This window comes from Tauraco erythrolophus, chromosome 1 (assembly GCF_009769465.1).
Source record: "Tauraco erythrolophus isolate bTauEry1 chromosome 1, bTauEry1.pri, whole genome shotgun sequence".
Taxonomy (NCBI): Eukaryota; Metazoa; Chordata; class Aves; order Musophagiformes; family Musophagidae; genus Tauraco; species Tauraco erythrolophus.
Genome location: NC_141465.1, coordinates 41069583 through 41083513, shown reverse-complemented (window position 1 = coordinate 41083513; position 13931 = coordinate 41069583). Strand labels below are relative to the sequence as shown.

The 13931-nt window shown below is 35.8% G+C and overlaps 1 protein-coding gene across 1 annotated transcript in view; it reads right to left on the bottom strand.

Annotated features, from left to right (window-relative positions):
- CFAP47 (cilia and flagella associated protein 47) overlaps window positions 1–13931 on the bottom strand; it is a 343401-nt gene that overhangs the window by 107254 nt on the left and 222216 nt on the right. The window contains exon 51 of the mRNA XM_086608696.1: window positions 13105–13202. Within this exon, the coding sequence (XP_086464822.1) occupies window positions 13105–13202 (98 nt within the window). The remainder of the gene's footprint in view (window positions 1–13104; window positions 13203–13931) is intronic.

Sequence of the window (13931 nt, the reverse complement as noted above, 5' to 3'; positions counted from 1 at the left end):
GTAAATTACAGTAACCAAAAAATAATGTTTCTAGTTTTAAATTGTTACAATGTTGTCAATTGCTGAAGATACTGAATAATTATCAATTGGTAAAATTAAAAAATATGGTTGTTTTCTCTGCATTTAGACCTAAAAACACCTACAAATGTACAAACAACTCATAATAACTGAAAATGTGATTTAATTATTGAATAATGAATATTCACAAATTAATTACAATTTGGCTTTTGAAAGCTCCCTGCTTTCTCAGATAGTTCCTTTGAACTGTTAAAATTCTTTGTAAAGTACCCTTTCTAAATCCCAGAGAAATGTATAAATGAATAATTACTGAGTATATGTTCACTATCTTTTTCCATGTGAAATGAGTAGTGCTAATTCCTACTCCACAATTCTCTCAAATAATTTTAGCTGGAATTTGTTCAATAGAAATATCTGCTGCAGGGAATCAATTGTATGACCTTTAGGTTACTTTTATACAAATAGCTCTGGAGATTAAACCAATGTAATGTCTATGCTCACTGAGACTTTAGCTTCTCTTTAGTTAAGATTTCAGTTGCAATGATTTTCATATACCTTTATACCAGGAATTTAAATCAAGCAGCAAATTCGTTTTAAAAACGCTGAAGAACAGCCTTCAGACAGTAACAGACACTGGTCCCTCCTTTCTAGTAAAGATGATGACTAGCAAGTGCCAGAGATATGATCATATTGTCACAATGATATAGTTATTCCTTACTTGGATTCAAACAGAAGAGAAACGATCTGGATTCCTTTTTCAATAGGCCAAACCATGTAAAGTAGGTAGGGGTCTAGTCTAAAGTAAAAACTAAAATTGTATAACCTAAAGCAAGCAATTCCTGAGTTAACGGCATTTTACAAACTTCAACACAGTATCTGTTTTCAAATCAAATCCATAACCAACTAGTTTTATGTACTTACTTGATGTTCCTGATTCAGATGTTGTTTGAGAGCGTTTGTATGTGTGGATAAACTTGTTGCTCATTGTAATGACACCATTTAATCATCATGTGCTGTTTCAGAAGCTGTGCATACTATCCATAGAAATCCAGAAGAAAAGAAGAGCTAGCTGTTTCAACTCGTGTTCTAGAGATGCACAACCATGAAACAGTATTTGAATTTCACTGCAGCATTTTGAAATAGTATTCTGATTATGGGAACACAGCAATACTATTTTGGAGAAGCAAGGATATTCCTACATTTTGAGAGCAGTAGTACCCCTGCCAAATCAGTCTTAAGTAAAAGATACAGCTTCCTGTTACACAGATGGACAAACTTCATAGAATGGAATGAATAATAAAGATCCCTTCTTCCTTTTTCTTTGTATTACACAAAGAAAGCAGTGAGTTCTCACTACTCACTAATTGACATTAATCATTGAGACGAAAACCAGTTCCAACTTTCTTGGCAACTCAGAAAAATGGCAGGACAGGTTTAAAGGTTATACTTCTGCAGAAAAACTCACAGATCATCACTTCTAAGAGCCTTCAAACATAGTTTGAAAATCTATACTTAAGATAATTACTTTTTTTTTAAGAAATTCTCACTGTTCTCTTTCAGGTTCCTTTCACTGTTATTTTTAAAAACAAAACCCCAAAACCACAACCCTACAGAGCGTATACACAACCATATTTTGTCTTGAGCTGAAAATTTAGCACAAGTACCACTGATTAGGAAGATGATGATTACAGAGGTATATCCAAGGAACAGAGTTCGAATTTTTCCTTTCAGTGATGTTATTTTAATACCTAATTCACTAAGCTATAAAATCTGTACTCCAAATACCATCAATGAAGAAATTTTTTGAAAATAATTTTTTCTGCGGACTTGCTGTGTATAATGGTTGAGCAAAAATCCCTCTTGTTTGATTCATGAGCCACAGGGCTAGCAACAGCAGTTATGGACTAAGTGACATAGTAGTTGCATTATATAAGGCTACTCTCTCTCTTCACTTAATGGTTATTTTTCACATATATGACCACGCATCTAGTACATGTCATCATCTAGTTCATGTTACACGACAACAATATTTATCAAAAACTTTCACTCACATTCTAATAATTCTAATAATTTACCCTTCTTTTGATAAATCCTTTTTTCTTCTTTTTTAATGGGCTATACAAATATGTTCTGGTCTGAATTATTTGCCAAATTGCTTTTCGTTAGAGTGATTAATAACTACAGTGTTACCCAATTTGTTTTTCTTCCACAAACCATGTTGCTATGGTTCTTTTACAGAATGTTACTTTTTATGCTACCAATTGTTGTGAAAGCATATTCTAAAAATTGGTCTTAGAGTATGGTTCATAACTTCAGGTTACTCGACTTCTAAGAACATGATCCAAGACTCAGCCATGTATAATAGTATCCAGATTACAATTTAGTTTAGGATTTATGAAACTTAATGTACTACAGCTATGAAAACAGTATGTCACTGTCTTCAACTGCAAAGTTACATAATTACAAAATATTCTTAATTATATGCTTTTTAGTTTTAATTAAATAAATAATGAAAAAATTAATAAAGGAGACATTGACACAATGTAAATTCTAAGTTGGATCTACTTTAACACTGGCTGCATTTGTAACGAGCTCTCCACTTTATACTTGTCTATTGACATCATGCAGTTCTCACAATATGCAAACTCCAGTTAGAATAATCCCGACACAGTCTTTTTTGACAGGAAGACTTATAAAGATTTGAGTGCTATGATCTGTATCAGCATGTAGCTAGGCACAAAAGGAGCAGACACGTAGAGCAAAACAGTTGGTGGTGAGGACTCAGTATCCACACAGTACGAGCGCTCATGAATGTTTTGCTTATGAGTAGTTCTATTTCGCTCCCATGAACTTAAACACCCATTAATTGTTGAAGAACGTTAGATGAGCACCTGGAAAATATTCTCCCATTAAGTTACACCCAAAAGAGATGCATTTCATGCACTCCAGGACTGCTAAGTGATATAAATGAAAGTTCGGTAAGATGAGATGATGTTGTGGGTTAGGCCGTTCCGGCAACCAAACCCTACACAGTCACGCACTCGCCCTCCCCTACCCCCAGGGATGAGGCAGAGAATCAAAGAAGAAAAAGAAAAGAGACCCGTGGGTTGAGATAAGAACAATTTACTACTACCGCTACCAATATATATATGTACAGATATGTACAAGGATAAATATACACGAACAAGTTATGTATGGTGTCATTGCTCACCACCCCTTGACCGAGGCCCGTCTCGTTACGAAGCTGCAACCCCAAAACAGATAAAACCCAATATCGCAATCCTGGATGAACGGGAGGCCCCGAGACAGAGCGAGAGAGAGAGAAAACACCCTGAGAGTCTGAAAGTGAGAGCCCCGGAAGGGCAAAAAGCCCTTCTTTCTGGCTGACCCTCATTTCTATACTGGGCATGACGCTGCATGATATGGAATACTAATTGGCCAGTTTGGCCTCAATCTTAAATCCAAGTACAAATCACAAGGGCAATCGTGGACCCCTTGTCCCGGTCATGCTCCCCCCAATCCTGTTGTGCTCCTGCACACTGGCAAGAACACGGCAGCTGAAAAGTCCTTGAGACCTCAGTGCCAACTACAAATATCAGCTTGCTATCAACATTCTTCTCAGAGCGAGTCTCTGAGAAAAACCAAAACACGGAGCTCTTCTAGCTGCTAAAAAGAAGAGCTGACTCTGTCCCAGCTAAAACCAGGACAGATGATCAGGACAGATATCCAAAAAACATGCTGTTGCTGCAAACTAAAAGGCTAACACGGATGTATCTTTTCTTGTGAGTTCCCTTCAAGTAATTAAACAAAAGAAGTAGAGGTGCCAGTGAAGAGGCATGATCTAGAGAAAACGAACACATTTCATGCAATCTCTTATTGTTGTGGCTCTCTGTAAAAGAGTAATGGATTTAAAACAGACTGACTTCTCCCAAAGTGGGCTTCTACCTCTACAGTCCCCAAAGCACGATTCTCAAGTGCTAAAGATCTGCTCTGATTTTTTAGGGAAACGATTCCTTGAGACAAAATATCCTATGAGAAGAATAATATCACTGAGTTCACAAGGGTGCTCCTTGTGGACTACAGTTTATAAATACATTAGAAGGCAAAATAATTTCTGGAACTGGGTGAGAAGAGTTTGAGGGGTATACCCAGCAGTAGGACTTGTAGGAGTCTCATGCTATTATCCATCCTTCCTTCTCAGTCTACCATTTAAAGAAGAGAGGAGGATTTTAGGAAAGGAAAAGGATGTCCAAAGGATAGCTCCTCCTCTCTTTATACAGTGGGCTACATTGTGCTAAGGTCAATCCAGTTCCAAGCTGAACTGTTCCTTGTCTGCTTTCTGACTTTTATTTCCAGATGTAGCTGATAATAATAGTGTGCTGCTTCTGACTTCCTATTGGAGTTGAAGAACGATTTAGCTATTGACAAGTGAACAGTATTCTCATAATCAACAGAAATGATAGTTCCACACGCTAAATCACAGAATCTTTCTTGTAATCATATATGAGAAAAAGCCTGAATTTTAGAAATCATAATGATTTCAAAGGGCCGTCAGCTACTGATGAACAACAGTCTGATTTAGCCTGTGCTATTTAGAAGTCACCAGCAGATTAAAACCCACAGAACTATTGAAATATACTTTAGAATTATTTTTAAAGCAAAATATACATTTGAAAGTACACTTCTGCATCTTGTACCATCTCTACTGTTGCAGGTTTGTGGTTTATTTTGTCTTTGAGATTCATTAGACTGCCACAAGCTGGTCTGCACAAGAAAATGAAATAAAAATACATTAGTGCTTTGGTGAAAGAAAAAGGAAGAAATTATTGGACAGGCAATGATCACAAAGGGTACTTTCTCCCTTTTTCTCAGAATTAGCTTTTAGCTGATCTCTTTTAATAGAGTTGACAACCTTTGTCAGGGTGAAATGCAACCTGAAATTTGTATTGGTGGAGGGGGAGGCCAAAGCTGACAAGTCTCCAACATCAATCCTCCTTACACCATGTAGAACAAAATAGAACTTAAGAGGGATTTTTCAAAATTATAAAATAGGTAACAAGGCCTCACAAATCCAAAATTTATTTACTGGAAATATTTCCAGCACAGTGCTATGGAAATGTTCGTACAAATAGCACAATTGATGGTACTTTTCATGACCGTGGGGAAATGTTCTCTATAGGCCAGCAATGCCAACTGCCGGAACTAGTTCTCTGGCTGGACTGAAAGGCAAGGAACGTCAACAAAAGACACAGGTACTTAGAATTTAGATCAATTGTTTTCATTACGACAGCTGGCAAAAAAATAGAGTTTGAAGCTGGGCAGTGACTGATGAAGTTGTGAGGTAAAGTTAGAGGTGTTCATTATAAGCAGCGTTAGGATTGACTGGGTTATTTCAGTATTAACAATACTTGATAATATCCCTCCCCTGTAATATAGGCTTATCATTTAAACCCTCATAAGGGTCACCCTATTTACCAAGATTTAACAACCAAGGCAGGCAAGAATCCTTCACAGCTGGAATGCATCCTTACAACCTTTTCAGGCTTCACCAAATGATCTAACTTCTACTAATATACATCAGGTTTAGAAAATAAACCTGCATCTGGAAAATCCCCTTCCATTTCTGTAAGGTTCTCATTTCTGGAATGGTGACGAGTGGATTTCAGAGTGTTCAAGGCTGGATTAGAAAAAACATCCAGATCAGCAAGCTGTATGGTTTACAGCATGAGTCATTACAACTCCTTATAGTCTGGTTGATGTGTTCACTGAATGAGTATATTGTCTTGTTTCTCTCAGAGATGCAATATATGGTTGTAGTCAAAATATTAGGTATTCAGGCAAAATAAAAAATTACCACTATTGTCAGAAGACACAAACTCTACATGGTTGATCATACAATGACATTTATCACAAGTACTCGACATAAAAACAGGAAGACAAGTTATTTCCATTTAATAGAAGGCTGCAAAATATACTAGATGAAATATATCAGGAATCTTGATTAGTCTACCTATTTAATCAGAACATAATAATATAGATACATTCTTGATTAGAGAACTAGTTTCTCATCTCAATATTTTTAAGTTGTTCTGCGGATGTTCTCAAGTGTATGATATATAGAAAATGAATCACTCAAAGAAAGCAAGCTACATTTTTACTACATAGTAGTCCATTGAAAAATTCTAGGTTCTTGCAGATTCAGAGTCTAACCCCAACCCTCTTCACAGTTCTGTATGTGAAACTATTACCACTATCACGTACAATGTATAAAGAACTATGTTTCATGGAAATAAGTCAATGTATCATTCTTTTCTACAATTGCATACATGTTTAAAATAATTACTGTTTTAAAAATTCAAAGATGAACCTCTAATTATTTAGAAGACATAGTCAAAGTGATCTATACACACAACACATGGAGACTACATACAGGAAAACTAAAGTACCATTATTCCACAAAATTTAACTTAGCTAAACCAGACCCTCCTATGAGTTCAAGATCTCACTCACTGCTTAGTCCCACTGTCCTTTTAATAGTTGGAATAGAGTTAGGAATAGGAGGGGGATCTACGTACAAAAACTAAAGCCATTTCACGCTATACTTCATCCTACTAGCCCTTGTGCTAGGAGCTACACCTAGGTCTTGGCCATTAGAATCTTCATTCCCATTGTGGAAAATATTTATATTACTTCTTACAGTTTCACTCATGTTGAGCAGATCAATCTTATTTTTAATTCTATGAATGTTTGGCATGCACACACTGAGCAGGAAAAGATGAGGTATTGTGGGAACGTCACATCAGTTTCTTCAAAGTAAAAGCTATACTCTTACTTGACAAACTAAATTCTTCTACAAAAAGAAAAAAAGAAAAATCTCCTCTTTTACTGAAGTGTTGTACAATCAGAGTATCACAATTCAATATTCACTGCACTATTCCTAACAGCAATTGCAGATTATGAGTAAGATAGCCTCCTTGATTCTTGAGAGTGAGACAAATAACGAGGTCTTCCTCACACCACTTCTAAGATTTCATTTAAAAGGTTGGTATGGTCAAGAACTGCCATCAAGGAAGTTTGTCATAGATTGACTTTTGATGAAAGGAGCTGCTGTGCTATGAATCACTTTACAAGGTCAATGGGATTTAGCAAATTTTGTTACTTTTCACCTAATATTTTTAAATGTCATCGATGGATACCTAATTTTTTAATGTTGCACTGGATTTTTTAAGGTAGTAAAGTTTCCAATCTTAAGATATTGCTTAATTATCTCATCATTGCTTTGGCTTACATCAACTGATAAGAAACTGAAAAGGCTAACTGGTAGAGCTAGGTTTTGAAAGCTTGGTTTTGTTAGCCACACTTCAAAGTGCATCAAGTGAAGCAGTTAGAGGACAAGCATTGCTAAAATTTTAATTATTTTTTCCCTTCAATACATGTTTGATCTTTTTTTTTTCTTTTTGAAAGAAACACTTTTACAGAAATACTACGATAGTAAAATATGAAGGTCCAAGGTGAAAACATAAATGAAGATGACTACCTTATCATACTCTTCGTCTTGGAAGAGAGAGAATTCAGAGTGGGTATATAGAAGTCTACAAAATCACAAGTAACATAGAGAGACTGGATAAGGTTTAACTGTCCACTGACTCCTGTAATTTAAGAACTAGGGGTCATCAAAATAAAATAAAGAAGACAGCAATAAAGGTAATGGATCCTACACCACAGTCAGTAAACACTTCAAATTCAAAGTCTAAGTAGGTCATGGATACTAAATGTATACATAAGTTCAAGGACAGACCTAGAAGCTCAGCAAAAAGTCTGAACAGAAAAACCTTAAAAGCTGTAACGGTACTGTACTATATGTACATACTCTTGCTTTTTCCCTTGACATTTCTGACCAGGCTTAGAGGCAAGTCCAGGGTTCATAAAACCTATTGATAAACTCTTTATAGGCTGTGCCTAGAGAGTTCAGAGTTTCAGAGAGTATGATGAGTTTCAGAGAGCTCAGCAAAAATTTCAGAGGAAGGATAACTGAACACTTACCTTTTTATGGCCTAAAAGACAAATATTGAGGTTGTGACTATTCAGTGTTATTCAGAAATTATATGAGCGTGTGAACTTAGAACACTACTTGCCATCTGTTTGCTAGACTTCCAAGTCATGTATCTGCCTCACCAGAAAGTAAAAGTGTGGTTTATATGTGACTACTCTGCTTCATAATATCCCCATTCATTTTAAACTGATTTAAAATTTAATCTGAAATAATGTACTAAACTGCCTAGGTTGGGAAAAAAACCCTCTAATGTAAAAACCCAACCTTCGCCCTCAAACAAAACTCTAGGGAGAAAAATGAGAAATAAACCTATCTTAAAGAAGTTCAACTGAAAACTGAAAAAACAGACTGTGATAGTCCTTGCTTGAAAATACATGCATGTGAAATTACCATGATGAAACTGAAAATCAATATTTGATTCTTCTATTTGCAAAATAGCAGCGTCATGCATTTATCAAATGCAGGAAGTAAGTCGAGTACTGATGATCTGGCAGAAACACTGAGAAGTGAAAGTGGTTCACTGTCCCAAAAATTCTGAATGTAACAATATAAAACAGTATTAGCATCATAAAGGGCCAAATCTGAGGCAACTTCTTCTTTTTTACTGTCATTTTCTTGGTACAAAAGATGAACACACATATATAAAGAGAGATTAAAATATTTTTATTATTAAAATATTGTATTGACATTTAAAGTATTGTATCCCACCATACAATCTCTGGAGGGCATTCTAGTGGCTACATGGACAATAAAAAAATTAATCCTGATTCAGTTTAAGAGACAGATGTGTTTCAAATTAGATTATTGGATTTCTATGTGGAAAAAAAAGGGAAAAAATTATCTTTTAAAATTAAAAAGGCGCTTCTTTCAATTTGTGGGTTAAATTCTGAGATCTTTACTGAAGTGTTTATTCATCTTTTTCTCAGAAACCCATACTATCTACTGAAGAGTAAGGACTGCAACAGGATTTGAATCTAAACTTCCAGTTATACTAAAATTATCATTTTAATGGAGTTATGTCTCAGACAAGACGGAAACCAAACTTACTATTTACAGCTGGATGAACCAGTCTAAAAGTTAACTTTTTATCCTATTAACAGTGATTCTGCAGCCAGTAAGCATGGATAACAGATGAAAAGATGATTTATAAGGAAATGCTGTTATTGGAGGGAATAAAACAAAAGCAGGTTTCCCTTGAAGAAGTGGCAAATTTCTGCCTACTGAAAAATGACATTTTCATCCTGCCAGCGAACTCCTTTTAAGCATTCTATTCAAACAAGGATATTTCTTTTACTGATATACAGTGATTAAACTAATTGAAATTAGAGTTTATAAATAATTACTTTTTCAATATGGCACATTTATTCAATATCTTTATTTGCATTTAATAGACTATTCATAATCTAGTTTATTAGCAAAATACAAGCTGAAATGCTTTTAGCCATGACAAACCAAGAGAGTTTTAACAAAACTTGTATAACACAAAACTGGGTTTGATCCATTTAACTATTCAATCTCCACTTTGAATTTAGGCTGAGAAAAAGAACACATCCAAAAGTGATATGTAGTGAGGCTGGTCTCATCAATGTAAAATGTAAATTTATTGCATTTTATTTAAAAAGCTAGTTAAACCAAGTTATGTCTAAGTATTTCAGATATCTTTTCATACCTGTGGATCCCTTTTGAGACTGAAATTTTGCACCTTAAGGATGGTAAGACACAAAATTAACAGCTCAAGCCAAAGATAAATGCAACTAGAAAATCCTGTGTTGTTCCAATTCAAGACCATCAAGCTAGTCTGAATTATGTATTCTAAGAAAGACAGATGAAAACACATGCAATACTACTTAGCGAAGAAAATCCTGAGCAAATTAAAAGAGGATAGTGACACAATGCCTTGTTAAAGTCATATAAGTTCTGAGGGGGCAGAACCGGTATTTTCTTTCAGCTGACTTTGTGCACTGAAAGCAGAAGAAAGCAACTCTGTCCTGTCTCCAAGACCTGAGCTACAGTCAATTGCACGGTGCTGCCAGGTAGACCTACTTGTTTCTTCAAAATTCTCTGCACTCTTCAACAGAGGATTCCTTTTGCAACATCAGCTGATGGCCACTGCCTCAGGCCGTCCATAAGGGCCAGAATATCCACAGAGTTACAAACTCAGTTTGAACCCTGACACACACATCTTGCCACCCCTTTTCATACGGAATGAACTATCATCCAGTCACAGGCATTACATTTCAAACAGATGCTCATTTATGAATTTCAAAAGGCTGAGTTAGCCTAAAGCATTTCCACACCTTAAACACAAAACGGGAATCTGCAAGGAAATATATTCATCAAAGTCTTATTAATCTCTATAGCACTTGTGGCACCGAGGTGACACATGTCAGGATGATCCTATACTGCCCACTGTTCCTGGAATGCCCACCAGCCCTCACCTCCCTGGGGACTCTCTCTCTATGTGTAAGATGCTAATCACTGCAGCCACATGTCTTCTATCAATAAAAGCAAGACATCAATATACACCTTGCTTATTTTAAAATTCTGTCCTGCCAACCTGACACCTGATGTAGCCAATTTTGGATGCTTCAGAAATCTGATCAGTTGTGTAAGACAGGAAAAGTACTTCTGACATGTTGAGGATAAATTTGACTATAAGATACAGATACAACTATTGTCCAAAAGCAGTATTAGTATTTAAAATTAAATGTTGCTAATCTTTTTCTTTCCAAGGGCAAGGAAGGAATAAGACATACTTTGAGGTCAAAAAGAGATGAATGCATTCATTAAGTCTGACCCACTGATGCAGCAGATGCATCAGGTGTCTATGCTTTTTTTAAAATGTATCTGCTTTTGAAGCAATTTCAAGTCCTCAGCCCTACAAGACTCCGTCTACTGTTTTCACCAGTAAGGTCTTCTACTGTTTTATTGTTCTCATTACTAGGACATTCCATGCAAGATTAAATATTTCTCAGATTTAAATTTTTGACCACTAGCTCTTCATGCATGTCGGTCAGTAAAATACAGAGACCACCACTATCTTTTCAATATTCTCTAGTGAATGATCACCTGCCTTCTCCATTTTTTCTTTGGCAAACTGTTGATAGATATACTTAGCATTCATGACAAGGCCTGATTTTCCAGTCTCCCATGATTTTAGAGTATTTCTTTGTTTTCCTGTCACTATTTCAGTACAATTCTTAACCTCCAAGAACCAGATCCGTGAACAACGTTCTAATAGCAGTACCACCTGCATTATTTGCTTTCTGATTGTATTTGACCATTCCTTAGCAGTCAAAGCCTGTAATAGTTGTTTTTACTGGTGTAACACTGACAGCCTACAGTGAGATATTAGCTAGGATAATCCCAGTCACTTACACTACAGACAGAAAGCTCTCCTACTCCAAAATATACTGCCTGGCATGTAACAAGTCAATTCAGTAACAGCAATTCCGTAACAGTAACCACTTGTATTATTTGTTACTCAAAAATCTTTGTGTCATCTTCAAAATTCAACAATAAAAATGTTTTTCATGAGATTTTCCATAGAGATCTGAAAAAGAGGTATAGCTACTTCTTTAACTCCTTCATCTTCCTAGAATGGAATTATCCCCATTTGAGTAAAGAATTTCAGTGCCCCTTACATTGTAAAAATATGTTGGATTTTACTGTGGTTTTTGCAAATATTCACACTGAATTGGATTAAAAATTATAGGCAGAGGAAAATGCATCTTAAGAATTTATTATACAATAGGAGTCAATAATATACTTTAAATCTAGCTTTTCTTTTTACCATTTTCACGGTATTTTCAGATCAGAAAATCATACAAGACAATGCATGATCCTGTAGGACAAAAACGTACACTATTCTTTTCAAGGTCTCAAATCACAAACTCTTTTAGTCTAGCGTTCGTGTTTCTTACTAGCACCAGACATCTCCCTATCACCATCCTCAGCCAACACCAAGATTTTGGAAAGATCATTATCTGTTTCTCAGCCCTACAGAAGTTCACAATCAGGAAACTACACTTCAAGGAAAGAAGAGCAAACTAGAAGTGATATATGAAAATATTTTAAGAAATGCTTACTGGTTTGAATTTTTTTTCCCCCCACATAAACACATGTTGACATGCAGCATCAGCTGAGGAGACTCTTCTCCCTTCCCAGCATCTGTTACTGGAAGAGATAGTCCCCTAGTACTTGTATCACATATTTTTACTTGAAAAAATGTTCCTGAAGCAAATTATCATACCAGCCATTTCTATTCATAGAATCTGTTACCAGCATTCATTATCAAATTCAGTATTTCTTAGCTGCTTACAATTCATGCAGAAAGCAGGATATCTAGATGATAAAGCAAACATCCATTTACAGAAGATAAGAAAAATATTAGCTCTCAAAATAAAAACCTTACAAAGTATAATTCAAAGATAAATACAATTACAAATCTTTGAAGAATAAAAACAGTATCAATTAAGTAAACATATTAAATAGTTATTTTATCTTTACATACTTAAGTGATTTAAAACGTACTCAGTTAATATGATGCAATTGTTCTTCTAGCAACATTTAATTAATTTTTGAGAGTGAAAGTATGTATTTATCTAGTGACACAAATATGATTTAATACATTCCAATGATTAATGAAATCTAAATAACAATAATAATTATTCATGCATAAGGAAGGAGGGTACCAAGAGAGATTTATTCTGTTGTGGACTGTACAGAACCTGCTTGAAGTTTTTGTAGAATTCAACTATATCTGAGATCCAAAATTAGAAGCAGTTGTCAGCAGAATAAAAATGCAATTATTCAAATAGGACAGACATTTTTTTCAAGCATTCATTTTAGTTCATATCACTGAACTTAAATGAAGTCTTGGTAAGTACTGAGTTTTATTATTCAAAAAGTGATTGTGTGTGGTCACTTAATAAAATTGATTAATCCTCTGTGGTAGCAGCCAGACCAACAATAAAAATTACGTCTTTCTTCTAATGCAGTAGAATAAAATTAAACATTTAGCATAGTCTTACCAGAGCTCTGCATTTCACATCTATCTTTCTTTCTGGTGCTGCAGGTATGCTGTTAATCTTCAAGGAGAACCACACTTTGCAATTTGAAGAACTTCCTCCTATGTTAAAAAGAACAAAATGCCTTACAAATAATCTCATGAGGTGATCAATCCTAGCAGCATTCAAATCAATGAGAAACTTGGACTTTTAGCAGAAATGTCAGTCATTTTTCATATTGAGAGAAAGTAAATCATGAACTTATTTAATTGCTGTCAACCAATTGCTGCACTATCTAATCCCTTCTTGTCTGGATTCAAAATAGCAGCAAAATCAATACATACACACATTGAATTTGCATTTGGGTAAGAACAACCCCATGTACCAGTACAAGTTGGGGACTGAACTGTTGGGGAACAACAGAGGGGAAAGGGACCTGGGGGTCCTGGTGGACAGCAGGATGACCATGAGCCAGCAATGTGCCCTTGTGGCCAAGAAGGCCAATGGCATCCTGGAGTGTATTAGAAGGGGTGTGGTTAGTAGGTCGAGAGAGGTTCTCCTCCCCTCTACTTTGCCCTGGTGAGGCCGCATCTGGAATATTGTGCCCAGTTCTGGACCCCTCAGTTCAAGAAGGACAAGGAACTGCTTGAGAGAGTTCAGCGCAGGGCCACAAAGATGATTAAGGGTGTGGAGCATCTCCCTTATGAGGAAAGGCTGAAGGACCTGGGTCTCTTTAGCTTGGAGAAGAGGAGACTGATGGGGGACCTCATTAATGTTTACAAATATGTAAAGGGTGACTGTCATGAGGATGGAGCCAGGCTCTTCTCACTGGCATCCAATGATAGGACAAG